General features: G+C 41.6%; 2 protein-coding genes across 2 annotated transcripts in view; one reads left to right on the top strand and one right to left on the bottom strand.

The window, feature by feature from the left end:
* Positions 1-270: 270 nt before the first annotated feature.
* On the top strand, positions 271-17,356 carry LOC125487249 (adhesion G protein-coupled receptor E2-like). The gene is made up of 7 exons (XM_048617944.1): positions 271-459; positions 3,977-4,209; positions 5,823-5,883; positions 7,726-7,817; positions 8,566-8,734; positions 10,694-10,801; positions 11,110-17,356. The coding sequence occupies exons 1-6, from the start codon at positions 325-327 to the stop codon at positions 10,778-10,780; spliced, it is 777 nt and encodes a 258-aa protein (XP_048473901.1). The 5' UTR covers positions 271-324; the 3' UTR covers positions 10,781-10,801; positions 11,110-17,356.
* A 677-nt stretch (positions 17,357-18,033) lies between these two features.
* The window catches only part of LOC109917568 (epoxide hydrolase 4-like), a 31,500-nt gene continuing 22,039 nt past the window's right edge, over positions 18,034-27,494 (bottom strand). Inside the window, exon 5 of the mRNA XM_048617831.1 lies at positions 18,034-22,045. Within this exon, the coding sequence (XP_048473788.1) occupies positions 21,823-22,045 (223 nt within the window). The 3' untranslated portion in view covers positions 18,034-21,822. The remainder of the gene's footprint in view (positions 22,046-27,494) is intronic.

The raw sequence follows: 27,494 nt of genomic DNA, 5'->3' as shown, positions 1-27,494 counted from the left end.
AGAAATCCGGCCTCACTGAGCATTCATTTAAGTTACATGGTCCTGCAGAAAAATGGTGAGATTTTATAGGGGTCACGCAGTCATCAAGCATCAATCTGAGTTTTACAGCAGCCATTGCTGCTTCCAGGCTCAGAAACCCAAAGTCTTGTTTTACGACCCTATTGGGTATAATGGCTTACATTCATATGAAATGACAACATAATTTTTCCAAAATAAAAATATTCCCTTAATTTAATATTTTTTATCATTGTATTGCAGAATCATTTTGAAGATACTAAATCGATAATAACAATCACATGTTTAATTATCTCGGAGGTGTCTCTCATGGTCATGATCTTCATTTTTACACATTGTTCCTTGGCAAAGACATGTGTTAGCAATTCTCACATTCACCTGTGCCTGACCTTGTTCTTAGCAAACATGCTGTTCATAACTCAAAGTGACAGAAGTTGTAACAAGGTAAGACAAAACCTCCACTCCAAAGGGCAACATAGTTACACTTATACTCCGGATCTAAATGAATTAAACAGTAAAAAGCCTAATTGCTGGTTGGTGTCTGCTAACATAACAGATGAGAGAACAGATAAGAATCAGTTAAATATTAATGCATTTATTGTAACACAGCCTCATTTCAAACTAAATGGAACACATTCCAAATAAAAACCAAAAGAACTAAGGATGCTGTAAATCAGAAACAATAACCAAAATTGCTGGAAAAGTTCAGCAGATCTGGCAGCATCTGTAAAGAGAAACCAGAGTTAACATTTCAGAACTGAGGAAGGGTCACCAGATCGAAACGTTAACTCTGATTGGAACATATTCCAAACTTTGCCTGTGAAAAAAGACTGATATCACTGATTAACATCTAGAAACACAAATGTTTGCAACAGAAGAGGAGGCCACTTGGTCCCTTATTTCTGAAATGGTTCACAGCTCAAGCAATTTAACACAAAATTCATTGCCCTGCCCTCTTTACCACAGTCCTGTAGCTCCTTCTGCTTCAAATTACTATCCCATTATCACTTCTCACCATTTCGGTAACAAGCTTCCTTTCTATTCTTCTTTCCAAAATGGATAATTTCACATTTATCCACATTATACTCTGTCACATCTCTGCCCACTTACGTAACCTTTCTATATCTTCTGTAACCACCTTGTGTCCTTTTGACAACTTACTTAATTATTTACTTAGTTATCATGCCATCAGCAAAGTTAGCAACCACATCTACCATCCCTTCATCCAAGTCATTTCTATGAATTGTAAACAGTTGAGGACCAGCACACAGCCCTGTTGCACAATATTCTTCAAATTTTGCCAAACTTAAATGATCCATTACTTCAAATCTTTGTTCCCCTTCATTAGCCAATCTCCCATCCAATCCAATATACCCTTTACACCATAAGCTTTTATTTTCCGTAATAAGCTTTGATGTGGCACCTTATCAAGTACATTCTAGAAACCTGACTGTGGCACATCCACTTGTTCCCCTTTATCCAAAGCACGTGTTACCTCCTCAAAGGACTCCAGTAGATCGATCAAACCCAGCTCATGTTTCAATTTGAAACTGCATTTCTAGCATGTTCTGTTTTGATGTTACAGAATTAAAACTATTATTTCCATGTTGCATTTGTGGGATCTTGCTGGGTGAAAATTAGCTGCTGTTTCCTCCAACACTGTCAAACCTTGAAAAAGAATCTCTGGCTGTAAAACACTTTAAGGTTGGTTTGAGTTTGTAAAAGCTCTACTGAATTACACTATTATGTTAAAAATCTCTGCTATGTCACTACTTAGTCTTCTGTACACCAGGTAAATTAGTTCTCACATTTAAAGCTGCTCCTTATAACTATACTTTCCCATTTCGAGCATCATCATTCATTGTACCAAATAGAATAAATTCGTTATAAGTCAAATTGCAGGTGTCCATCCAATTGCAGGTGTGTTATATGGAGCATTGAGATGGCTGACAAGCCCCTTAAGCAACTCGATTTGCTTGCAAATGGTTTCAATACAAAAAAAAATAATGTAGCAAATATCCTATGATCTCATTGAATGGCAGAAGGGGTTATTGGCCTTCTCTTCTACATCTTAAGGCCACATGTTAAAAAATTATTTTTCAATTTGTTCACATCTTTCTTTGGCTTAATTTTGTACAGTAAAAAAACTGAAAAACGTTGGGATGTAGCTCTGAAAATGATCAGAAATCTTTTGGCTTCGTATGAGTCTACTTTGTCATCAATGCAGTCAAATGTTCTCTATGCTTTTGCACCACAGTGTGAAATCTTTTGGCCTTTGTGTCTTCAGCAAGGGAAATAGGTGGGTGACAGGGTAGGCATTCAGGGTCACCAGGTCTTCCACTAATGCATTTTGCCCTGATCCATGCCTCAAAGACGGTTTTGTGGGCTTCATACTGCCTGAATAGTGCCTTATATTTGCAAACCAACAATGACTTCTTGGATCAGAGATAGTAGGAACTGCAGATGCTGGAGAATCCGAGACAACAAGGTGCAGGGCTGGATGAACACAGCAGGCCAAGCAGCATCATAGGAGCAGAGAGGCTGACGTTTCGGGCCTAGACCCTTCATCAGAAAAGGGGGAGGGGAAGGGGGTTTTGAAATAAATAGGGAGAGAGTGGGAGGCGGATAGAAGAGGGATAGAGGAGAGGATAGGTGGAGAGGAAACAAACAGGTCGAAGAGGCGGGGATGGGGCCAGGAAAGGTGAGTGTAGGTAGGGAGTTAGGAAGGGGATAGGTCAGTCCAGGGAGGACGGACAGGTCAAGGGGGCGGGATGAGGTTGGTCGGTAGGAGATGGAGGTGCGGCTTGAGGTGGGAGGAGGGGATAGGTGGGAGGAAGAACAGGTTAGGGAGGCAGGGACGAGCTGGACTGGTTTTGGGATGCGGTAGGGGGAGGGGAGATTTTGAAACTTGTGAAATCCACATTGATACCATTGGGCTGCAGGGTTCCCAAGCGGAATATGAGTTGCTGTTCCTGCAACCTTCGGGTGGCATCGTTGTGGCACTGCAGGAGGCCCAGGACGGACATGTCGTCTGAGGAATGGGAGGGGGAGTTGAAATGGTTCGCGACTGGGAGGTGCAGTTGTTTGTTGCGAACCGAGTGTAGGTGTTCTGCAAAGCGGTCCCCGAGTCTCCGCTTGGTTTCCCCGATGTAGAGGAAGCCACACCGGGTGCAGCGGATGCAGTATACCACATTGGCAGATGTGCAGGTGAACATCTGCTTGATGTGGAAAGTCTTCTTGGGGCCTGGGATGGCGGTGAGGGAGGAGGTATGGGGGCAGGTGTAGCACTTCCTGCGGTTGCAGGGAAAAGTGCCGGGTGTGGTGGAGCTGGAGGGGAGTGTGGAGCGGACAAGGGAGTCACGGAGAGAGTTGTCCCTCCGGAAAGCAGATAAGGGTGGGGAGGGAAAGATGTCTTTGGTGGTGGGGTCGGATTGCAGACGGCGGAAGTGTCGGAGGATGACTTCTTGGACTTTCTTATCACTGGAAACAGCAGTTTTTCAGCGCCATCCATATTGATGCAGACCATAACAGTGACATGCTCTGCGCTTCATTTTCCACCATTACACTCTTCAATCTCAAACAGCAATATGGGAAAAGACAGGAAAATTGTCCAGTTTTAGCTGTGGCAAAATGTCTATTGCTGCGTACTGTTCAGGATGTAGGCTTGCCATGTCTTCATGGTTTAGCCTGGGCTGGCTCCACTGCAATTAGTGATGCAGTCTTACGGCAAGTGTGTATGACTTCAGGTAACTCAGAGTTACAAGTTGGTACTTTTGCTTATTGCAGATACCCTTCCATTGGATTTCCTTTTCTGTCAGTGGAAATGGCTGACAACTTCATCAAAACCAAAGTTTGGTGTTATCTGAATTTGTCTCATCATGATTTCACTGTTAGCAAAAAAGTCAAATAATCTACTAACGTGGCTCTGACATATCAACTCATATCTTCCCTTAATTTTTAGACTGTGTGTGCAATCACAGCTGTCTGGTTACATTACCTCTATTTGACGGTGTTCGCCTGGATGTTTATGGAAGGACTACAACTTTACCTTATGTCAATTAACCTGCGGAACATGAGGGTTTCCAGTTCTACCATCGTGCAAAAATTCAAGATTCCATTTTGCTATTTATCCCCCATTGTGATAGTGGTGATAGCTGCAGCAATACATCCAAGTGCATATGTGTCACATAAATAGTGAGTATTGGATTACATTATTCTATTTCCACCCACCTGCCTTTCCGAGGACTTTACCTTGAAAATCATGTCATAGTTTTTGTACAATAATTGCCTGCCATTCTTATCCATTGCCAAGATCTTCCATCGTTTCTCCTCTCTTTTTCTGAACTAGCAGCAGATTATTCTGGTCTTAGTCATGTTGCCTTTGGAAGTTTGCTATGCTGTGCAAACTGGCTGACCTATTTCCTACATTAAAACTATATGTCAAGAGAACATCATTTCTTCGAAAGCACTTTAGGATGTCCTGACGTTGTGAAAGGTTCTGTACCATTTTAAATTATTTTCTTTCAAAAATGCTTCCAAAACCATCAGGAGAAAGGATGTGCATTTGTGTCAATAATTAACAAGAGTTTCTTGAACTCTGTCACAGAAGGAAGAAAATCAAGATTTTCCTAAAACTTGATGCATGCAAAATAAAACCACAGCAAATAAACTTGAGAAATGCCTTGATCCTCCACAACAAGCTCCCCTTGTGGCTAAATGGTTAAATGCAGCAAGAAATGCGATCCTAAAATGTGCAGACTGCAGAAATTATAATTATCTCAATGATTCAATTTATGTGGCGAGCTCACTGCCCGGCCTCAGTGCTCGTGGAAAGACAGCTGTGAAATTAATTCCGAGTTCTGGTTTTTACCTTCTCTCTAGTGGCCCTTGTTAGGAAATGTTCACCTGTCGATAAAACATGGAATCAATACATTGTTCAGACAAAAGGTCAAATGATCAAGAGCTCTATTCCACTCAACTGTCTGGGCGAGGCTTGAAAAATGACTGAGGGAGAACTCTGTGCCAGGAAGAGCCTTCACCGTTGGAAAGTTAGGGGGTGAAAGAGCGTAGGAATCTTTCCTAAGATTGTTATTGAAAATAATTAAAGAAATATTCCATCCTAATGCTTAGTTAGCTGTTTGTTTATGAAATCTAATTGAATGCAAATACACCACTGCATTGGAACTAAAAGCATTGGAATCACTGAGCTTGTAATTACTGAACAATTTGGCATATAAAAAGCTCATTTGATCTACTGTGCTTGCGCCGCCTCTAAGAAAAATTATTGGATGGCACAGTGGCTCAGTAGTTAGCATTGCTGCCTCACAGTGCCAGGGACCCTGGTTCAATTCCACCCTCGGGTGACTGTCTGTGTAGAGTTTGTACATTCTCCCCGTGTCTGCGTGGGTTTCCTCCCACCATCCAAAGATGTGCAGGGTAGGTGAATTGGTCATGCTAAATTTTCCATAGAGTCCAGGGATGTTTAGGTTAGGTGGGTTAGACATGGGGAAATGCAGGGGTAGGGGAATGAGTCAGGGTGGGATGCTTTTCACAGGAGCGGTGTGGACTTGTTGAGCCGAATGGCCTGTTTTCACACTGTAGGGATTCTATGAAAAAGCTTTCCAACTTGTCCATGCTCCCCATCAACCTGAATTTTCTTTCGTTTTTTAAGTCTAATTACTTTTACAAAGTTGCTGCTAAATCTGCTTCTACTACACTTTCTGGCACTATACTCGGATCATAGGGTGATGTGAATCTGTGTTTTAACCTGTGATTAATATCTGTACATCTTGTTTCTTCCACTACAGCTGCTTTCTACAGAAAGAAAATATTTGGTACTTCTCTGGACCTGTGCTTCTGATAATTCTGGTAACCCCTAAATCCTTGTTTCAATCTTTACTACTTTGATATCGTCCTCTCTCATCTTTCCCATCACAAATAAGTTGAACATGAATACAGCTATCAGTCTGCCATTTCCCCTATTGGTATTCAGTAGTGGATTGCTTTCCTGCCTCTGAGTGCAGAGGCCGTGGGCTCAAATCCTACTTCAAGACCTGAGTCCATATCTCAAGGTTTTGAGGGAATGCTCCATTGTTGGAAATGCTGTCTTTCAAATGAGATATTAAACCAAGGCTATCTCAGGTGGGTGTAAAATATCCTGTGGTTTCATCTCAAAGAGTAGCAGTGGACTTATATCTGGTATCCTACCTACAGTTACCCCTTTAGCCAGTGCTAGTAAAACTGATTATTGTTATGGTCTTTGCTGTGTGAAAATTGGTTGCTGTGTTTCTTACAATTCAATAGTGACTACAGTTCAAAAGTACTTCATTCTCTGCAAAACATTTTAGATGGCCCTGAGATTATGGAAGGTGCTATATAAATGCAAATCTTGCTTTCATTTCTATTAAGCTATGGGTATCATACTATTTCACTGCCCATCATAAACAAGTCTAACTTTCTGGGGATAATGGGCATCTCACATTATATGCACAAAAGGACTCATTTGTAGGGCTGTAAATGACTCAATGTTTGATCCAGACAGGCAGGGGAGGCAGGAGAGTGCTGATTCAGTCAATCTTGAATATAATAGAGGCATGGATCGCCGGTAAAAGCAGTGATTTGGTAGCAGGATGGTGATGCGGACCTTAACAATGAGAAATGGACTGAATGTAAGGTGAAAAAGTCAGCTCAGAGTGAAACATTATTTATGAAATAAGATGCATTCTAAGGAGATAGCTGGGCGGAAATTGATGAAGGACAGCCAGAAGCACAGAGATAATAGGAGACAAAATGACGGATTTGGAACATGGTAGGGTTGAGTTGGGGGAAAAATTTGACTCAACTAACTCTTAAAATCAGATGGCAGAAATTTTTTTTTGAGACAATGCTGAGGGGGAAGGGGGCGGAGTTTGCTGTCATTGATGTGACCCCTTTCTTGGTGATGACACCCAAGAGGCAGCGTGTAAATGGTGACCTGTAGGAAATAAGGATGGTTTCCTAAAACACACATTACTGAAAAGCATTGGTGAGGATCTATTATTTCTTGGTCGAATTCACAAATTAGTCTTTGGGTTGTCCATTCCATACAGAGCACTTGGTTCTGCAGTAGCCATGGTCATTATGCTACTATACTCGTAATCCTTAAACCTGGCCTAGCCACCCTGGAGACATGAATTCAAATCCCAACACAACAACAACTGGGGAATAAGATTTCAATTCATTAACTAAATCTGGAATAAAAAAAAAAGTAACCATGACCATGAAACCACTGAATTGTTGTAAAAGTCCATCTGATTTGCTAATGTCACAAAACGGAAGTTGATTTGCCATCTTACCAGATCTGAAAGACACGCATCACAAGACCCACAACAATACAGTTATCTGAAAGGCCTGCAAACCACTCAGTTTTATTCAAGTAGGTGGTTCATCACACTCCTCTCAAGAGCAGTTCAGAACGGACAATAAATAAATAAATGAAGTGAATTCCTTATTTCATGAATGAATAAAAGAAAAACAATTTTTACACAGTAGGAAACCATGTAAAACTAAATACATATTCATTTCAAAATTGTTCTATTAGGCATGCTGAGTAGTTATAATAATTTTCACCTGCACTCTAGGGTGTTTCACATGCCATCTTGCTTATGTTTTATATACTTTGGAAAAGCTGACTCATTATGTTAAGCTCCAGATATTGCAATTGTTCTGCAGGTTAATATTATCCTGTTCAGTAGAACACTCTGGATACTGACTGAGCAGATTTCTAAACGCAACACTGAAATATCAAAAATCAAAGATTCCAGGTGAGTGTTGAGTTGCATTAACAAAATTGTCCCAACTCAAAAAGAAAATGCATCTAAGGAGGTTCAATGGGCAATATTGCAAATCAGCTGTCTGTTTTACACGCCACTCACTTTCTTTTCCAAAAAGCATGTCTTGGAAAGTTTCCAGTATTAAAGCCTTACTTGATTCACATTGATTTTTCCATGAAATGTTAAATGTCCTCTTTATAAGAACCATACACCACAGGAAGCTATTTGGGCCATCATGCTCAAGTTGGATATTTGTAAATGCTATCCAGTTTGTTCCTGTGCAGCCATTTCCCCATAGCCCTGTACTTTTTTCCCTTAAGTGTTCATCCAGTTCTCTTTCAGAGGTTACTGTTGAATACGTTTCCACTACCCTTTGGGGCAGGGAATTCCGCATCATTGCAGCGTGCTGCATTTAAAGACATTCTACTTGTCTTTAGATTGGCTTACATTTGCCAGTTATATTAAAACTGTTACTTCTGGTTGGTAACCCTCTAGTTCCCAATCCTTCTGTCAGAATTTCACGTTACAGAAAAAAACAACTTACTTGAAACTTCTGTCATCAGTAACAGCATGACATTAAAGGGTGGTAAATAAAAGGAGGATTCGAGTGGTGGGGCTTACAGATTTATGAAGCTGAAATTGTTCACATTTAATGGCTTGAGCAAAATTCATCAGCATTCTTTATTTAATACAATTTTGTTACAACAAAATGATTTTGTTTCCTTTTGATTAATTACAGAATGCTGACATTTAAAATACTTCTTCAGCTAGTTATTTTGGGATGCCCCTGGAGTATTGGATTCTTTGCTGAGGAAGATTCCAGTGGAATATTGGAATACATATTCATTACAACTGTACCTCTCCAAGGCTTCCTAATTTTTCTTATCCTGTGTGCTTTCAGTGCTGAGGTATGGCATACGATACTGTGGGAACTGTATGTGACAGTGTAATGTTAAACTAAATTCATACAAAATTTTGCTTAAAGCACACTCAGAATACTTTTATGCAAAGTTTGCATAGTTTGGGTCTCCATTTTACAAAAACGATATAGTGACATAGAGAAAAGTATTCATAAGGATGATACCACATCTGAGAGTTTAAAAGCTAGAACTGCTTTCTCTAGAAGACTGAGAGACAATTTTATGGAGATTTTTAAAATTATGAAGGGGTTTGGCCATACATATGTGAAATGAGGGAGGGCATCATGAGGGCATAAATAGCAGAGCGTGGGCACAGTTGGTTAGATAGAGAGAAGACCAAGAGTTCAAGGAATACTATCTTAACAATGTGACAGTATTCTTACAGCCTGGTATATTTCAGATTACTATATATACATATTGGATACGTACATACAGTAGTAACATGCAATAAACAGAGGTCTCAACAAGCCGAAGCATGAAGACAGTTGTTGATCTTGTTTTCTCCTCAACCAGTCTGTCTTGAACTCAACATCTTAGATGTGGGCATAAAACTGCAAGACAGAAAAGGGGGTTGGAGGCAATGTTTATTTTTCTGATTCTAGGCAATCCCCAATGAAGCTTTAGTTTAAAGCTAGCTATAGTTGTCAGGGAGATGGTAGCTCACTGGACCAGAATCCAGCCGAATGGTCAGAGTTCAAAACCTACCACAGCAATTCAAATTCAATTAATAAAAATTAGAATTGAAAGCTAGTCTCAGCAATTGTAACCAAGATCATTTAAAAGTCCACCTGGGTCAGTAATGCTCTTTAGGAGAGGAAATATGTGGTCTTGCCTGGCCTGACTTACATGTGACTCCAAATCTACACCAGTACCATCTGAAATGGCCCTAACAAGCCACTCAGTTCAATACCAATTAGGGAGGGCAACAAATGTTTGCTGTCCAGCAAGAGCTACATCTCATGAAAATTACTTTTTCTGCAATTATTTGATGTTGGCTGTTATGGACCAGTCCAAACTCCCTTAAAATATATTAAGAAGATAACTTAGATCCCAACTTCTCCTATTTTCAAAGGTAAGTGTAAGGCTGTGTGTTCTGGATGTAATTTGATTGGTCAAGCTATCAGGCTTGAAGCAAAACACACCTTATTCTTACACTATGGTTAAAATATAAACAAAAGAAAGAATTGGAATAACCTAACTCCACTGGAAAACTTAACAGAATAATAGATTATTTAACTACCAAACAACACTGTTCCAATATAGTCACATTCCATAAAGACACCCTTGGCAAAGGCAAATTCATTCTCAACCTCCCTTCCTAAACTAAACCAGGACAAAATTTGCCTCTTAAAGAAATAGTGTCATCACAGCCAACATGTATCTGAAACAGGAAATGTTTTATTCCTATAGCATCCTTCCAATTTGAAGAGCAGGAGGAAAGGCAATAAAGAAAACATAATTTCCAAGTCAGACAAATACAATTTGTGAGCAAGGTGAAAATTTCAAGATATGTGAAGTTTATAAAATAATGAAGGGTATGGATTGAGTTCATTGTAGTTGTCTTTTCCCTAGAATGGGAGATTTCAAGACTAGGGGCACATTTTTAAGGTGAGAAGAGAGAGATTTAAAAAAGACATGAGAAGCAAATTTTTTACACAGAGGCTGGGTTGCGTGCGGAATCAACTTCCTGAGGAAGTAGTGGATGTCGGTACAATTACAACATGTAAAAGAAATTTGGATGAGTAAATGTATAGGAAAGGTTTGGAGTGATATGGGCCAGGAGTAAGCAGGTGGGACTGGTTTACTTTGGGATTATGTTCGGCATGGATTGTTTGGACCATAGGGTCTGTTTCCGGTCTGTATGACACTATGTCTCTAGGATGCTATGTCTCTAGTCAGCATTCATCGCATTTTTTTGAAATCTCTCTATGATCTTCTTTCTCAAAGGTGAGGGAAGAATGTAGGAAATGGTTTCTAGGAGTGATGCAAAAGCACAACATATCCAACTCAACACTTTATTCTGGCACCACCTAATCCAATCAATCGGTCACGTGGGTAAGTCTGCAGGTTCCAGTTTCCGCAGTTGAACAGCAAGTTAAATGTTTCACACATCCATAAGGGTTTTTCCTTAAACCTAGGTAATTATCAACAAGGTAGATTTTATATGTTGTAGAACAAAGACACATTGTCCACATATTGCAATCTTGCACCAAGATCCTAGAGGCAGCAACAATTTGGGATGCTGAAGAGACCCTATTGTCCCTTATCCTACTTGTTGTGGAATGCTATCTGCTGCTACCTCCACGTCTGTGAGATCAAGCAGACCGATCGAGTCAGAATGATTTTTTTCTTTTCTCTCCCAGGGTGAAGCCAAAATATAGGCTGAAGAAACATGAACTACAAGATTTACATTTCTTCCAGAATTTCACTTGTTTTAACCCAGTATCAAGAACATTCCAAGTTCTTTGAAGAATATATATTTCGAAGTGTTTGTTCATCAGTTTATTGTGTCAACAATATTATTGCTGGGGTCTACTCTTCTGATGAAGATAGAAGGGAAAGGTATGATTTTCTTTTCCATTAGCTATCAACAACGTGTAGATAACACCAAGATGAGATTTATTTCCTGTTCCAATGATATGTTAAGAACAAATCACGATTCTACGTTTTATATATTAAAAAGACATTTTGTCAGGATTCATCTTTCTCTGATTCTCCTTTTTAAGCAAAAAATTCGACTTGAGAAATCACCTACGTACAGCAGGAAAGGCAATTCACCAAGTCACTATTACCAAGACACCTGTATTTTGGTGTGTATTTTTTAATGGATAGATGAATTTGATTATATTGCATTTATGCTCTCTAGGTTTTCATACTTCAATTCTTTATGTTCTTCTGACTGTAAATAAATAAAAATGTATAGTTTAGCTTGCACTTTGTGTTTTGATGGCAAGTTATTTCTTCATCTTCTGATTGGTGTGACATGTCAGTGGGCAATCCATATGTAGTCCAATGACTGATGCAGGGTTGAGCCTAGACTAAATAAAAACCAGAAGAACTGTGGATGTTGTAAATTAGAAATTGCAGGAAAAGCTCAGCAGGTCTGGCAGCATCTGTGGAGAGAGATCAGAGTGAATATTTCATGTCAAGGGACTCTTCCTCAAAGCCAACCCATCAACTCTGAAGAAGGGTCTAGACCTGAAACATCAGCTTTCCTGCTCCTCTGATGCTGCTTGGCCTGCTGTGTTCATCCAGCTCTACATCTTGTTATCTCTCTCTCTCAAGCCATCAACTCTGATTTTTCTCCACAGATGTTGTCAGACCTGCTGAGCTTTTCCAGTGATTTCTGTTTTTGTTTGTGTTCAGTCTAGACTAATCTCACCAATACCTTTAGCAAAATAAAGATCGAGCTGATTAGTGGTTCTAGCTGCTTATGGCACCTGTAATCTGGTCACGAAAATTAAAGAAGTTTTGGAAATAACCCTAAACACAGCAGTATGTAAAATAATGTCATTCATATTTATTTTGACATCCAGAAATGACACACAGTTGATACAGTCAGTTGCTTTGGGGTGCGAAGGGAAAGGCGCATCATCAAATTATTAAAACTTAGGGGAGAAGGAAGCCATTCAATTCTTCAAGCCTGTTCTGTGCAACTCATTCAATTACCGCTAATCTATCAGTTAATTCCATTTACCTGACCTTGGTTCTACAACTTTGACTGCTCTTGCCAAACATAAACATCTCAAACGACTTCATAAAATGAACTAGGAAAGTTTGTAGCAAATATCACAATACATTACCAATGGTTTATTTGGGTTGGTGATGATGGTGATCACAGCTTGTAATGAATGATATGATCCTGAAAAATTGTTTTCTCTCAAACAGAGTCTGGTGTAAGAATAGATTCTAAGACATGTCTGGAATGACCTGCAAACAGTTGTTTACTCTTCCAAGATCATCCTTTTTCCTCACTGCCTCGGGAGTCACAATTCATCCTGAAATCTGAACACTTCAAAACTTCTTTTGAGTTTGATCACTGTGATGATCCATTTTCTTAGTAAATTTCCATCCTCAGAGTCCCTGATAGATCCAGAGTCCAATACAAGATATACTAGAGCACTTTTATCACACTCCTCTACACTAAACACTCCAGCAGAATAATCATTTCTGTTGAACTGATTGTCTAGGTCTTCGTTCCTCTCCAATCTTCCAATTTCTCAATCTCTCTGCCCTTTGAAAGGCCTCTGACCAAGTTTCCTCTCTTCACACTACTAATCTTTGCTCTAATCTTGGTTAGTTCCTGTGTTGAGATAGACTTTTGCTCTTTTGTTCTACATGTTCTCCAGTTCGTTCAGGGCTATGATGCTCTTCTGGAAGAGTAGATTCCACTGAACTATTACCTCTGACAGGAAAGGGGACAAGTTATACCAATTGGAGATGTCCTTTACCTTTATTTCAGTTCTTATGTCCCTTCACACATCATCCCCTGTGCAATTTAGCTTTTGGCACTCCACCTGATCTCAAATCCTCCCTTCTGATTTTTTGCCCCTCTCTGCTTGTTTAAAATCTGTTGCACCTCTACACTGTGCTACAGAAATAAAGTGCTGTCTAGTATTGACTACAATACAAACTGCATATGCGTCCAGCAGTAACTATGCTTGAAAAGTGGAGTTATTTCTTTGGTTGAAAAGTGCTTTGGGACTTTTTGGAAGCTGTGAGCAATTCAAGGTAATTGCATTTCCTTTTTATATTGGTCTTTTGTTCAAGAACACATTCACAATGTAAAGGCTGAACTGTGAGTGACTTAACATTAATATCACATATTGCCAAATAAACTGAACCATAACAGTTATTTCTATGGAACAGCCTGAAACATGGGCAAGGAAACCTCCTGCTGAATACCACGTACCATTCTCTTCAGCTGATAAATTAGTACTCCTCCAGGTTGAACAACACTTGGAGGAAGCACTGAAGCTGGCAAGAGTGCAAAATATACTCTGGGTGGGGATTTCAATGTCCACCACCAAGAGTGGGTCAGCAGCTGCACTACTAATCGGGTCCTAAAGGACATAGCTGGGTCTGCAGAAGATGGTGATGGAACCAACAAGAGGAAAAAAACATACCTGACCTCATCCTTACCAATCTGCTGGCTGCAGATGCATCTATCCATGACAGTATCAGTAGTAAGTGACCACTGCACAGTCTTTGTGGAGCCGAAGTGCTGTCTTCACATTGAGAATACCCTCCATCATTTTGTCTGCCACAATCACTGTCCTAAATGGGACAGACTTCAAACAGATCTAGCAACTCCAGACTGGACAACCATGAGGGGTTATGGGCCATCAACAGCAACAGAATTGTACTCCAGCATGGATCTGCAACCTCATTGGACAGGCATATCTCCCACTCAATTATACTACCAAGCCAGGGGATCAAACCTGATTCAATGAAGGCTGCAGGAGGCATGCCAGTAGCAGCACCAGACACACCTAAAAATGAGATGGCAACCTGGTGAAGCAATCAAAAAGGGCTAACTTGCAAGCCAAAATCACGTAAACAGGAAGTGATGGGCAAAGCTAAATGATCCCACAACCAAAATATCAGATCTATGCTTTGCATTCGTGCCACATTCAATTGGGAATGGTGGTGGACAATTAAACAACTCACTGGAAGAGGAGGCTCCACAAATATCCCCTTTCTCAGTGACGGAAGAGCCCAACACATCAATGCAAAATATAAAGCTGAAGCATTTGCAGCAACATTCAGCCAGATGTGCCAAGTGGATGATCCACCTTGGCCTCCTCCAGTGGTCCCCAGCATCACAGACACTCGTCTTCCACCAATTCGATTCATATTAAGTAACAGTGACAACTGTACTGAAGACTTCTGCTCCAGAACTTGCCACTCTCCGAGCCAAGCTCTTCCAGTATTGTTACTGGCCTCTATCCGACAATGTGGAAACTTTCCCAGCTATGTCCTGTACACAAAAAGCAGGAAGAATCTAACCCAGCCAATTATTGCCCCATCAGTCTATTCTCAATCATCAGTAAAGTGATGGAAGGTGTCATCAACAGTGCTATCAAGCAGCACCTGCTCACTGATGCCCTGTTTGAGTTCTGCCAGAGCGACTCAACCCCTGACATCATAACTGCCTTGGTTCAAACATGAACAAAAGAGCTGAATTCCAGAAGTGAGGTGGGAGTGACAGCTCTTGACATTAAGCGCATTTGACCGAGTATGACATTAAGGAGCCCCACCAAAACTGGAGACAATAAGTATAAGGGGAAAACTCTCCACTGGTTGGAGCCATAGTTGGCAATAAAGGAAGATGATCGTGGTTGTTGGAGGTCAATCATCTCAGCTCTACCACAGTCATACAGGAAGGAGTTCGTCAGGGTCATGTCCTAGGCCCAACTTTCTTCTGTCGCTTCATCAATGACTTTTCTTCCATCATAAGGTCATAAGTGGGAATGTTTACCACTGATTGCACAATGTTCAGTACTATTCGCAACTCCTCAGATACTAAAGCAGTCCATGTTCAAATGCAACATGATCTGGACAATATCCAGACTTAGGCTGACAAGCGGCAAAAAACGCTTCACACAAATGCCAGGCAATGATGATCACCAATAACAGACAATCTAACCACCACCTCTTGTCATTCAAAGGTATTATCTTTAGTGAATTCCCTACAATTGATTGATTGATTTATTGTCGCGTGTATCAAATACAGTGAAAAGCTTTGTTTACGAGCTATACAGGCAGATCACAGTAAGTAAGGATGTACAGATCAAAAAAAAACTTAGACACAGACATCCGGGTTACACTGCACAGGGCATGTGCTGGGCAAGGTCAACGTTAGCACGATCAGCATTATTTGAGGTTAGAGACTCCATTCATCAGTCTGGGAAGAAGCTGTTCTTGAACCTGCTAGGACGTGTATTAAGGCTTCTGTATCTTCTGCCTGATGGAAGAGGTTGTACGAGATCATTACTGGGGTGCGATGGGTCCTAACGCGGTAGCGAGCCATGTAAATGGAGTCCATGGAAGGAAGATTGGCTTCTGTGATGGTTTGGGCTGTGCATTCTTACAATCCTGAGCAGGGCAGTTGCAATACCACGCCGTTATGCACCCAGACAGCATGCTTTCAATTGTGCATCTGTAGAATTTGCTGAGGGACCTTTTGGACATGCCAAATTTCCTGAGCCATCTGAGAAGAGGCATTGTTATGCCTTCTTGACCATCACATCTGTCTGGGATGTCTAGGACAACTTGACGCTCTCCACCTTCTCAACCTCGGTTCCAATGACATAGATGGGGGTGAGTTCTCCTCCTTTCTTTCTGAAGTCAGTGATCAGTTCTTCGGTTTAGCTGCATTGAGAAAGGTTGGTCTCATTGCACTGCGTCACCAAGCCCTCTATCTCCCTTTTGTATTTTGACTTGTTGTTGTTAGATATCCATCCTACCATGATGGTGTTGTCAGCGAACTTGCAGACACTGTTCGTTTGGAATTTGGCAACACAGTCATAGATGTAGAGTACATTAAAGGGCTGAGGATGCATCCTTGAGGGCTCCAGTGTTGAGTGTTATTGTGAAGGATGAGCAGTTACCTATTTTCACTGATTGTGGTCTGTGGTTCAGAAAGCTGAGGATCCAGTTGCAGAAGGCGGAGCTAAGACTGGGGTCACAGATTTTTAAGATCAGTCTGGAGGGGAAAATGGTGTTGAAAGCAGAGTTGTAGTCAATGAGCAGGAGTCTAACGTAGGTGTCCTTGTTGTTCAGATGTTCCAAAGTTGAGTACAGGGCTAGGGATATGGCATCTGCTGTGGCCTAGTTACGTCAGTAGGCAAATTGTAGGGGATTGAGGCAGGGTGGGAGACTGGAGTTGATGTCGGCCATGACTAGCATCTTGAAGCACTTCATGATTATTGAGGTCAGAGCCACTGGGTGGCCACTATTAACATACTTGGGGTTACCATTGACTAGAAACTCAACATGCCACATAAACGCAGTGACTACAGGAGGTGGTCAGAAGCAAGGAATACTGCAGTAATTAACTTATCTTCTGAGTCCTTAAATTCTGTCCACCATCAACAGGGTACAAGTCAGGAGTATGATGGAATACTTCCGTTTGTCTGGATATGTGCAATTCCAACAACACTGAAGAAGCTTGTCACCATCCAGGACAAAGCAGCTCACTTGATTGACATCACACCAAAAGCATCCACTCCCTCCACCACCAACACTTGGTAGCAGAAGTGTGCACTATCTGCAAGCTGCACTGAAGAAATTCACCAAAGATCCTTAACAGCACCTTCAAACCCACGACCATTTCCATCTTCAAGGGCAAGAACTGCAGATACAATGGGTACACCACCACCTGCAAGTTCAGCTCCAACACACTTATCACCCTGACTTGGAAATACATTTCACTGTCACTGGGTCAAAATCCTGGAATTCCCTCCCTGAGGACATTGTGGATCAACCTTTAGCATGTGGACTGCAGCAATTCAAGAAGGCAACTCACCACAACCTTCTCAAGGGTAACTTGGAGCAGGCAATAAATACTGGCCAGCCAGCAAAATACATACCCCATAAAGATGTTTACTAGTGGTTATTGGTTCAATGTGTAGCATGAATACAAGTCTGTACATTCTGGTTCCACTCCAAAGAAGTGAAGACAAACACTCAGTGCAGGACCAAGATTATACTGTAGTATTGTCATCTTTGGAAGTTGGTATTAAACTAAATCCCAAATTCTTCTTAGTTAGGCATAAAAGATCTTATGCACTAATTTGAAGTATTCTGTCTCTGGTGTCCTGTCCAATTTTTATCTTTGAACCAAAGTAAGTAAAACAGGTTACCTAGTCATTGTTTCACTGCTGTTTGTAGGAGCTTGCTGTGTGCAAACTGACTGCCATGTTTTCCACATTACAACAGAGACATTTCAATTTGGCTATGAAACCCTTTAGTACACTCTGAGATCAGGAAAGTTGCTTTGTAAATGCAAATCTTTTGCTCCTTTAGAAGGAACAATCATATAAAGATACTTGTACCCTCAAAAATTGATTATGGTTGAAGAGTGATACTCTATTGCAGTGTCCCCATTTTTTGAACTCCACGACTGACTTCCCACCTTTGTTGATGGGATGGGTGGCGGGTCTCAGAAAACTGCCTGGTGATTTCAAAGTGTATATTCAGCTCATCACCTACGACAAGAGGGAAAATCCCCAAGTCAGTTTTCATAAGTTTTTAACTGGAAGATTTGACATAAAATTTTAACATTTTAGGTACAAAACTGGCATTTATTTCAAATAAGTTGTACATTTCCCAATGCAAACAAGTCATTAATTTCCACAGGGCTCCATATCAGCTGCCTGTATTTAGCATCTACAATAGAGCTACAATCATGAAACAATGTTCAACACCAAATTAATGATCAAAGCTCTTAGTGCATTGAGTTTGTAGATCAATCCCTATTGGCACCAGTCTATTACACAGGTTCACTCTAAAACTTTCAGGGCTGTGTACTTAGAATTGAATCCAAGTCCAGGTAATAGCTTGGCAGGAATTGGAAAGAACTCTGTTTCTACTCCCTAGCCACATTATCAACTTTGCAGAGTGATCCAGACAGCAGATGAGCACAGAACGCCAGCATGCACTGGTGATTTATCCTGCTCATATGCAACAAGCTTAACATCTAGCCAACACTTTGAATGTAACATGAACATGGGGAAGTAGCTGCACCAACGCTAAAAACTGGTGAACTCTGTGGTCCTCTACTCTGGCCTCTTACGTATTCCCCCTTTCCTTCATCCTTAAAAATCTCTTATTTCTCTCATTTAAGACTCTCTTTTGAACATACCTCTTTGATCAAGCTTTCAGTCACCTGTCCCATTCTCTCCTTAAATGGCAACAACCTTGTGCTTTTTGTTTCAATAAAAGCTATTCATAAAGACTGTTGCTGGTTGCAGTGCTGGCTACATTTGTGATGAGAAATTTTCTGAACTCCTTAAACATTCACTCTCTCCACTTCTAGTATGTTGTGGACTTCTGATGGAAACAGGGCAGATTACCTGGAGCATACGTCTTTTGCAATTGGACAATTGGACTTTTGATTAGCGTTAACTTCTCAGAAAGAAGGTATCAAAACAGATTCTTGAGAGTAAAGAAAACACATTATGGATAGGAGAGAACTTCTCGAGCTGGAATGAAGTTGGCTCCAACCCATCATTTTGATTATCTCAAAAAAACTGAAGAGAAAAGAAGAAACCACAACTTTCAACTCTTGCCTAGAAGGTGAAGAGCCCCCTGATAGCTCAGCCAACTCAAGGATGGATTAAAAACAGAAGTTGCTGGAAAAGTTCAGCAAGTCTGGCAGCATCTGTGAAGAAAAACAGAGCTAACTTTTCATGTCTCGTGACCCTTCCCCGTTCTGGGAAAATGGAGTAAATGTTAATTTTTTTTGTTGGTGCCAGTAACAAAAGCCACAGACTGCAAAACAGGAAAAGAATGAGTAATAGTAGTGGGAAAGAGAGAACCAAAAGAGAGGTAGAGACAGAGCAATGGACAGACAGGACAGAAAGAACAAACATAGAAAGGAAAGACAAAAGATTTTTTTTTAAAATCAGGAATTTCAGCATGTGCATGACCACCATAGTGCATCAGTTGTCTATATTTCTCTCAGCCTCCAAGGCTGCTGGTGTAACTTTAACCACAATGATGTTATTAGAGTATGGAGTTCCAGTGACAGTGAATGGATGATGTGCGACTCGAAGGAGAACTAGCAAGTTGTGATATCTCTGCATGCTAGCTGCATTTGTCCTTACAGATGAAAGGTGTTGTCAAAGGAGTCTTGTCGATGGCACACACTGCTGCCACAACTACTGCAAGTGGAGAGAGTGGATGTTTAAGGTGATGAATGGGGTCCCAATCAAGTTGGCTATTTGCTCCTGGATGCTATTGAATTTCTTGGGTCTTGTTGGAGCTGCAATCACTCAAGCATGTGTACAGTATTCCCACCACACACGTGACTTCTGCCTTGTAGATGGGAGGCAGAGTTTGCAAATTCAGGAAATGAGTTATTACCTGCAGAATTCCCAGTCTCTGACTTGGTCTTGTATCTACAACTGTTACATGGTTTATTCAATTAGGTACTGGACGACAGTGAGCCCCAGATGTTAATGATGGGGGAATTCAGCAATGATAAGCTGCTGAATGTCAAAGGTTGATGGTTGGATTCTCTTTTGTTGGAGATGGTAATTGCCTGGCACTTGTGGCACAAACACTGCCCACAAATATCCCTCACAAGAGGAAAGAAAAAGTGTTGTTTGAGAAGTTACAGATGAAGGTAGAGTTTATAACACGCTCTCTCTGTATTCAATTGCCTGTTCCACAGTCTGTTATGACCACACTGGAGTCAGCAGACCCTGAGTTCAAGTCCATCTCTGGAAATGTGAACAATTGTATGGGGTGGTGCTTGTGTATAGTGCTACTCAGTTGGAAATGATTTTATTTTGAATGAAATATCAAACCAAGTGCCGATCTCCTGCCACTTTTTGTCCACTTGCTGCAGGGTAAATGTAGATTCATAGAATCCCTACAGTGTGGAAAAAGGCCATTCAGCCCATTGAAGAGCAAGCCCTCCCAGACCCACCGTCCTTCCCTATCCCTATAACCCTGTATTTCCCATGGCTAATCCATCTAACCTACACATTCCTGAACACTATAAGGCAATTTAGCATAGCAAATCCACCTACGCTGCACATCTTTGATCCACAGGAGGAATCCGGAACACCCGGAGGAAACCACACAGACACCGGGTGAATGTGCAAACTCCACACAGGGGCAGTCACCCAAGGGTGGAATCGAACCCGGGTCCCTGGCGCTGTGAGGTAGCTGTGCTAGCTACTAGGCCACCGTGCAATAAGTGATCCCATGGAATTATTCAAATACAGACAGGACAATCATGCTCAGTGTTGTGGCCAATATCTGCCCATCAACTAACATCATCAAACAAATGAAGTGATCATCCCCATTGCTGTTTGAAGGAACTGGCTGTGTATAAATTGGCTGCCATGCTTCTTATGTGCATTGGTAACCACATTTCAGAATGCCCTTTGTTGGCTGTAAAGAGCTTTATAACATCAAATGGTCATGAAAGGTGATATATATTTGCATCTTCCCAGCTTTCCCAACCAACAGCACAACATCTAACTTGCTGAGCAATTCCATCCTAAACAATCTGTAATATCTGTTGGTACAAAACAATTTTTTGTTTTGTTTCCTCTGTACTTTGGAAAGTCATGGATTCCCAAAATGATTTCTACCTGCGACACAGAAAATGTTTGCACGATCACAATAAAACAACAATTACAAAGTTGAAAAGCAGTATAAAAGCTGTGGCTACAGATCAAGTCCAATATCCAACAGTGAAAAAACACACTTACAACTCACATCATCATGTCTCTTCACCTTTCAGTGATCTGATCACACTTAATACCATTTCTGTTTATCAATCATTGAATGAACAAAGCACTGGCCACTGGGTGCTTCATGGTTATCACACTGGTTATCAAGCTATCCAGGCAAGCTATGAGAAACACATAATCCCAGGCTGATTAATTCATCTTTCCTGATGGTTTATCCTACAAGCCACAACCCAACAGCAGACAGCAATGCCAGGAGGGAGTTTGTGTTAATTGACAGCTTATCAAAGGAATGCAGATCACTAGTCCTGGTGAAGTGTGCACCTCTAACAGGTGTCAAGGATCCCCAGGATTGCAATTTCTTTCTTCCCATCACTGAAGCATTTGTCAGTATCCTGCAGCAAGTGTACAAAAATTGGAAGGAGAACATATGATCGCTTGCTATATTTGGGTAATTAGTGTACTTAGTGACTGTGCCATCACAAACCTCAGAATTTGCTGCATTTAACATTCAATTAAGATACTATAAAAATTTCCAGTTACGCATTTATGGTTAGTAATTTTTCCTTTTACGAAAATTGTATACAAATTACATTTGACACACATGTAAAGTTGCATCATGCACATGTGTATGGAATCCGGAGTCTACTTGTTGCTTTCCTTCAAGAACGTCCAGATGAGTTTATTGACTACATCAGGTTGGTCCTGCTGGACCCAGTGACTGGCCCCAGTGACTACCTTCAACCAGAACACATTCTGTACGTATTGCTCCATATAGGCAGTCATGCCAACTTCGAGAGCTCCATCCTTGTCACCCCAGATCACCAAAGTGGGCACCATCACATCATGGCACTTAGCTGGGAGATGGCTGCAACATAAGTAAGCACATTCAGTCAGCAAGGGCTAATCAAACTCTCACCTCTGGGTTAGAAGGAATTGCTTTCATGCTCCACAGGAGAACAAAAGACTAGCAATTTAGCCAAGGCTAATGTTTTCAAAATAAAGGTGTAAATCCCAACACTGATGGAATTTAAATTCAGTTAATAACTGGGGAATTAAAATCCCTTCTCAATAAATGATAGCCACAACAAATATCAGCAATTGCCATAAAAACCCATTTAGTTCACTTATGTCCTGAACAGAAGGAAATCTGCCATCCATGCTTGATCTGGCCTACATGTGATTCCAGACTCTCAGAAATGCGTGAACTGGACAACGAGACAGCCCTAGCATGCCACTCAGTTCAAGGGAAATCAGGGCTGAGCAACAAATACTAGCATTGCCAGAATATCCCATGATAGAATAAAAGAAAAGAAAAATTAAGAATGATCCACATAATATCAGGATAGGTGACAAAACATGATCAAAGAGATTAAGCCATGAGTTTTATTTATTTATTCTTTCATGGGATGAGGGTGTCATTGACTGGGCAGCATTCATTGCCCATCCCTAATTGCTCAGAGGGCAGTTCAGAGTCAACCACATTGCTGTGGGTCTGCAGTCACATGTGGGCCAGACTAGGTAAGGATGGCAGTTTCCTTTCCTAAAGGACATTAGTGAACCAGATGGGTTTTTCCTGACAATTGACAATTAACAATTAGATTGTTAATTCCAGATTTTTTTTATTGAATTCAAAGTCCACCATCTGCCATGGCGGGATTTGAACCTGGGTCCCCAGAACGGTATCTGCGTCTCTGGATTAACAGTCCAGAGATAATACAACTAGGCCATTGCCTCCCCATGATGCACAGATGCCAGTGTTGGACTGGGGTGCACAAAGTCAGAAGTCACATGACACCACGTTATAGTCCAAGTGACTTCACCTTACAAAAGGAGCTGTACTGCGAAAGCTTGCAATTTGTAATAAACCTGTTGGACTATAACCTGGTGTTGTGTGACTTCTGACGAAGAGATAAAGGAAGAGAAGCAAAGAGGCAAGCAGTTTAGAGTATCAGAGACAAAGATTTGACATGTAACAGGAATGTGCAGTTAAACCATGCAGCAGTTGAAAGGATTTTAAAAAGAGTAGCCTTTTTTGCCCCATGAGTAAAGTAACAATTACTTTCATTAAAAAGCATTTTCTACAACTGTGTAAGAAAGTGAATCATTAACCATCAGTTGTTGTCATTCAACTTGTACCGTTGAACACTGCTATACTTTCCTAAGGCAGGCAATTCCTTTGGCCATTAACTCCTTTCCTACCCTCTGTTCTGCCTACATAATGACTGCACTAAGACCTTATTTTCCTCTCAAGTGGTCAATATTTAGCCTTCACCCCCACAACTGAAACAGAAGATAACTAATTTTGAGGTTAATTGTCGATGCTTGCCATGCTTTTATGCGATGCACTTCGTTGATCGTGAAGCACTGTAGGACATCCAAGTTTGTGAAACGAACTAAAACAAAAGGGAGGAGGTAAAATTTAAGTATGGAAAAGCAGGTGTTATGCCCTCCTCAAGTGGTGTTTTCCACTACTCCTATATTTGCTTCTCATTGAGGTCTCCTGCCCTCTGAACCCAGATACTCCTGCAACTGCACAGCTCACACTGAAAGTTCAATTTGCCATGCTACATTGTGGAGAGTTAACTGTTATTATGTGAACCATCACAACTTTTGATAATTATCTGAAAAAGCCACAAATCCTGGGCTTTTCATAGAATAGAATAATAGAATAGAATTTCTTTCTGTCCCTAGGCCCAGCCAATTAAACTATCACTCAGGAAGTCACTAATACATACGTAAGCAGTTGGATTATCAAAACTAATACTCTATATTGCCAATCATTATAAAAAGCAATACCTGATTGCTTATTCAATGATTCCTAAAGCATGTGTGGAATGGATAAGTCTGGGCTATGACCTTCATTCCCATGCCCTACACCTTTCACAATCCCAGTAACCTACGGAAAACTGCAGTAATTCCTATGCGCGGACTAACTCCTAAACAAATGTGAGACATGAACAGCATCTGGCTTGAATTTGCCACTGTAGGCCAACATGCATCACTGCAATCGGAAGGTTGTAGCTGTTTTCCAGGCCAACCACAGTCAGGCCCTTGAACTGCTACTGTGCAGTACAGGTTTCCAAAGCTCACTGAGAGCCTCCAGTGGTACAAACCAGGTTCTGCAGCAGGTGCAAGTTGAAAATCCATTTGAATTTTAATAAAAGCTAAAAATGTTTCATTGCACTTTAAAGCATAGAAACAGCCCGTTCTCCCGACTGACTGTATGCTCAGAATAAGCTTCTTTCATTGTATCCCCACATAGCCTTCAATTCCTTTTCCGTTCAGGTGTTTATCTAATTTCCCTCTTCAACGTTACTCACCTCAACTAATCCCTGTGATAGTACTTTCCACAGTCTTACCACTCTTTAGGTAAAGAAATATCTCTTCAGTTCCCTTTTTGACATATCTTTTAATTAAGCCCCTATTTTTGGCCTTATCTGCCACAGAATTATTTTCTCAAAGGCACCCCGATCAATTTACACAATTTAGAAGGCCTCTTTTAGGTAAGGTTATGAATTCCATCTTGGAGTCCACCTTCCATTCATATTGTGTCCTTCAATACCACAGGGTGTCCATTGTCCTTACAGCCAATTAAGTATTTTGAAGTGTAGTCATGGTAAGGTCAGAAATGTGACAACCAATGAAGAAGCATGAATGGCTTTGATAAATAGGAAGAAACCCAATTAGGTTGCATTGCACGTGTGCCTGTTACATAACCACAGGGGGAATGATAATCAGAGGACATAGATTTAAAATCATTGACAAAAGAATTATGGACAAGGAGGAGGATTTTAAGATGATGGTTCTTTCTTTGAATATAGCAAGTTGTACTCATCTGGAACATACTGCCTGAAAGGGCAGTGGAAGCAGTTTCAAACCGACTTTTTGAAAAAGAATTAGATAAGTGCCAGAAAAGGAGAAATCTGCAGACCTATGAGGAAAAAGCTCAAAAGTGAGACAAACTGGGTATCCCTTTCAAAGAGCCAACACAGACACAATGGGTTGAATGGTCCCCTTCTGCACTGTTAGGATTTGTGATTCAATTACATAGCACTCATAGCCCCATCTCCCAACTTCTCTAATCCAGTTGAGTGGGGTAACCACTAGGAGGAGGATAACCTGGTCACTGATTATCATTTAAGATCAAAAACATTCCACCAGTAGAACTTGCTTGGGATGATGTCTTTATTGGAAAGATGTGAAATATCACACCTCTAGAACATTCTGCACCTGAAGACAACAGGAAATAGTCGTGTGATTGGGAGATTCCAAAGAGTGATTATCTCTGTGCTACTGTCACTGCCTTTAATCGCAATCCATGTTTTAAATCCACCTGAATCACCCTAAGTATTACAATGGAGCAATCTGCCCACATACTGGGCAAGCTAATGAGAAGCACATAGAAAACAACATCATTGGGAACCTCTAAAGTGAAAAGGATGGTAAACATTCTATTCAACATCAGACATCTTTCTCTTCAAGCACTTCTCCTTCCTCAAACTTCTCCCCTGGGTCTGTACTTCCTTATAAAGTTTCTTTTAGTTCTGCTTCTCAAACTAAAATGTTAACTTGCCTGCTCTCATCATAAATATAGCCTGGCCGGCTGAATATTCCCAGCATTTTGTTTTTTCCTAATCCACTGGCTGATTATTCAAGAGTTGTGGGGGCATTCAAAATATAACTAAACATTGTGTCGGTAGGACATCTCAGTGGGATAAGTCATTCAGCACTCAAGACTACTTCATCATCCAACTATAAATAGGGCTTATCTGTACCTCAACTCCTTATACATCTTTGACACATATTGCTTGCAAAATTTTAATGATATCATATCGTCCTTGACTACTTTAATCCCTCATTCTATATTATCATTTCGATATAGATAGACTTAGTAATTAGTAAATAAAATAAATGGTTGAGGAACAGGAACAGGAGTAGGTCATTTGGATCCCTGAGCCTGTTCTGCCATCCATTACAATCGTGGCAGATCTGACTGTAACTTCAACTGCACTTTGCTGCCTACCTGTGACAACCTCTAACAACCTTGTCAGTCTAGAACCTAAGACAACAAGGTCTAGAGCTGGATAAACACAGCAGGCCAAGCAGCATCAGAGGAGCAGGAAGGCTGACGTTTCGGGCCTAGACCCTTCTTCAGAAATGGGGGCGGGGAAGGGGATTCTGAAAAAAGTAGGGACAGAGGAGGAGGCGAATAGAAGATGGATAGAGGAGAAGATAGGTGGAGAGGAGACAGACAGGTCAAAGAGGTAGGGATGGAGCCAGTAAAGGTGAGTGTAGGTGGGGAGTTAGGGAGGAGATAGGTCAGTCCAGGGAGGACGGACAGGTCAAGGGGGCGGGATGAGGTTAGTAGGTAGGAGATGGGGGTGGGGCTTGAGGTGGGAGGAGGGGATAGGTGGGAGGAAGGACAGGTTAGGGAGGCAGGGACAAGCTGGGCTGGTTTTGGGATGCGGTTGGGGGAGGGGAGATTTTGAAGCTTGTGAAGACCACATTGATACCATTGGGCTGCAGGGTTCCCAAGCGGAATATGAGGTGCTGTTCCTGCAACCTTCAGGTGGCATCGTTGTGGCACTGCAGGAGGCCCAGGATGGACATGTCGTCTGAGGAATGGGAGGGGGAGTTGGAATGGTTCGCGACTGGGAGGTGCAGTTGTTTAGTGCAAACCGAGCGTAGGTGTCCTGCAAAGCGGTCCCCATGCCTCCGCTTGGTTTCCCCGATGTAGAGGAGGCCACAACGGGAACAGTGGATGCAGTATACCACATAGCAGATGTGCAGGTGAACATCCGCTTGATGTGGAAAGTCTTCTTGGGGCCTGGGATGGGGGTGAGGGGGGAGGTGTTGGGGCAGGTGTAGCACTTCCTGCAGTTGCAGGGAAAAGTGCCGGGTGTGGTGGGGCTGGAGGGGAGTGTGGAGCGGACAAGGGAGTCCCGGTGAGAGTGGTCCCTCCGGACAGTAGATAAGGGTGGGGAGGGAAAAATGTCTTTGGTGGTGGGGTTGGATTGCAGATGGCGGAAGTGTCTGAGGATGATGCGCTGGATCCGGAGTGCAGATGGCGGAAGTGTCTGAGGATGATGCGCTGGATCCGGAGGTTGGTTGGGTGTTACATGAGGACAAGGGGGATTCTGTTCTGGTTGTTATTGCGGGGAGGGGGTGTGAGGGATGAATTGCGGGAAATGCGGGAGACACGGTCGAGGGCGTTCTCGACCACTGAAGGGGGGACGTTGCGGTCCTTGAAAAATGAGGACATCTGAGATGTACGGGAGTGGAATGCCTCATCCTGGGAGCAGATGCGGCGGAGG

This window comes from Rhincodon typus, chromosome 38 (genome assembly GCF_021869965.1).
Source record: "Rhincodon typus isolate 14 chromosome 38, sRhiTyp1.1, whole genome shotgun sequence".
In the NCBI taxonomy this organism is placed as follows: domain Eukaryota; kingdom Metazoa; phylum Chordata; class Chondrichthyes; order Orectolobiformes; family Rhincodontidae; genus Rhincodon; species Rhincodon typus.
The sequence above is the reverse complement of the archived record's forward strand: the minus strand, read 5'-3'. Positions and strand labels throughout refer to the sequence as shown.

Excerpts from the sequence above, each read along its gene's own strand:
- LOC125487249 (XM_048617944.1), top strand. The coding sequence starts at position 325 with ATGGTCATGATCTTCATTTTTACACATTGTTCCTTGGCAAAGACATGT. Across the intron at positions 460-3,976 it reads GTGACAGAAGTTGTAACAAG|ACTGTGTGTGCAATCACAGC; the intron begins GTAAGACAAAAC and ends CTTAATTTTTAG. Across the intron at positions 5,884-7,725 it reads CTGTGCTTCTGATAATTCTG|GTTAATATTATCCTGTTCAG; the intron begins GTAACCCCTAAA and ends ATTGTTCTGCAG.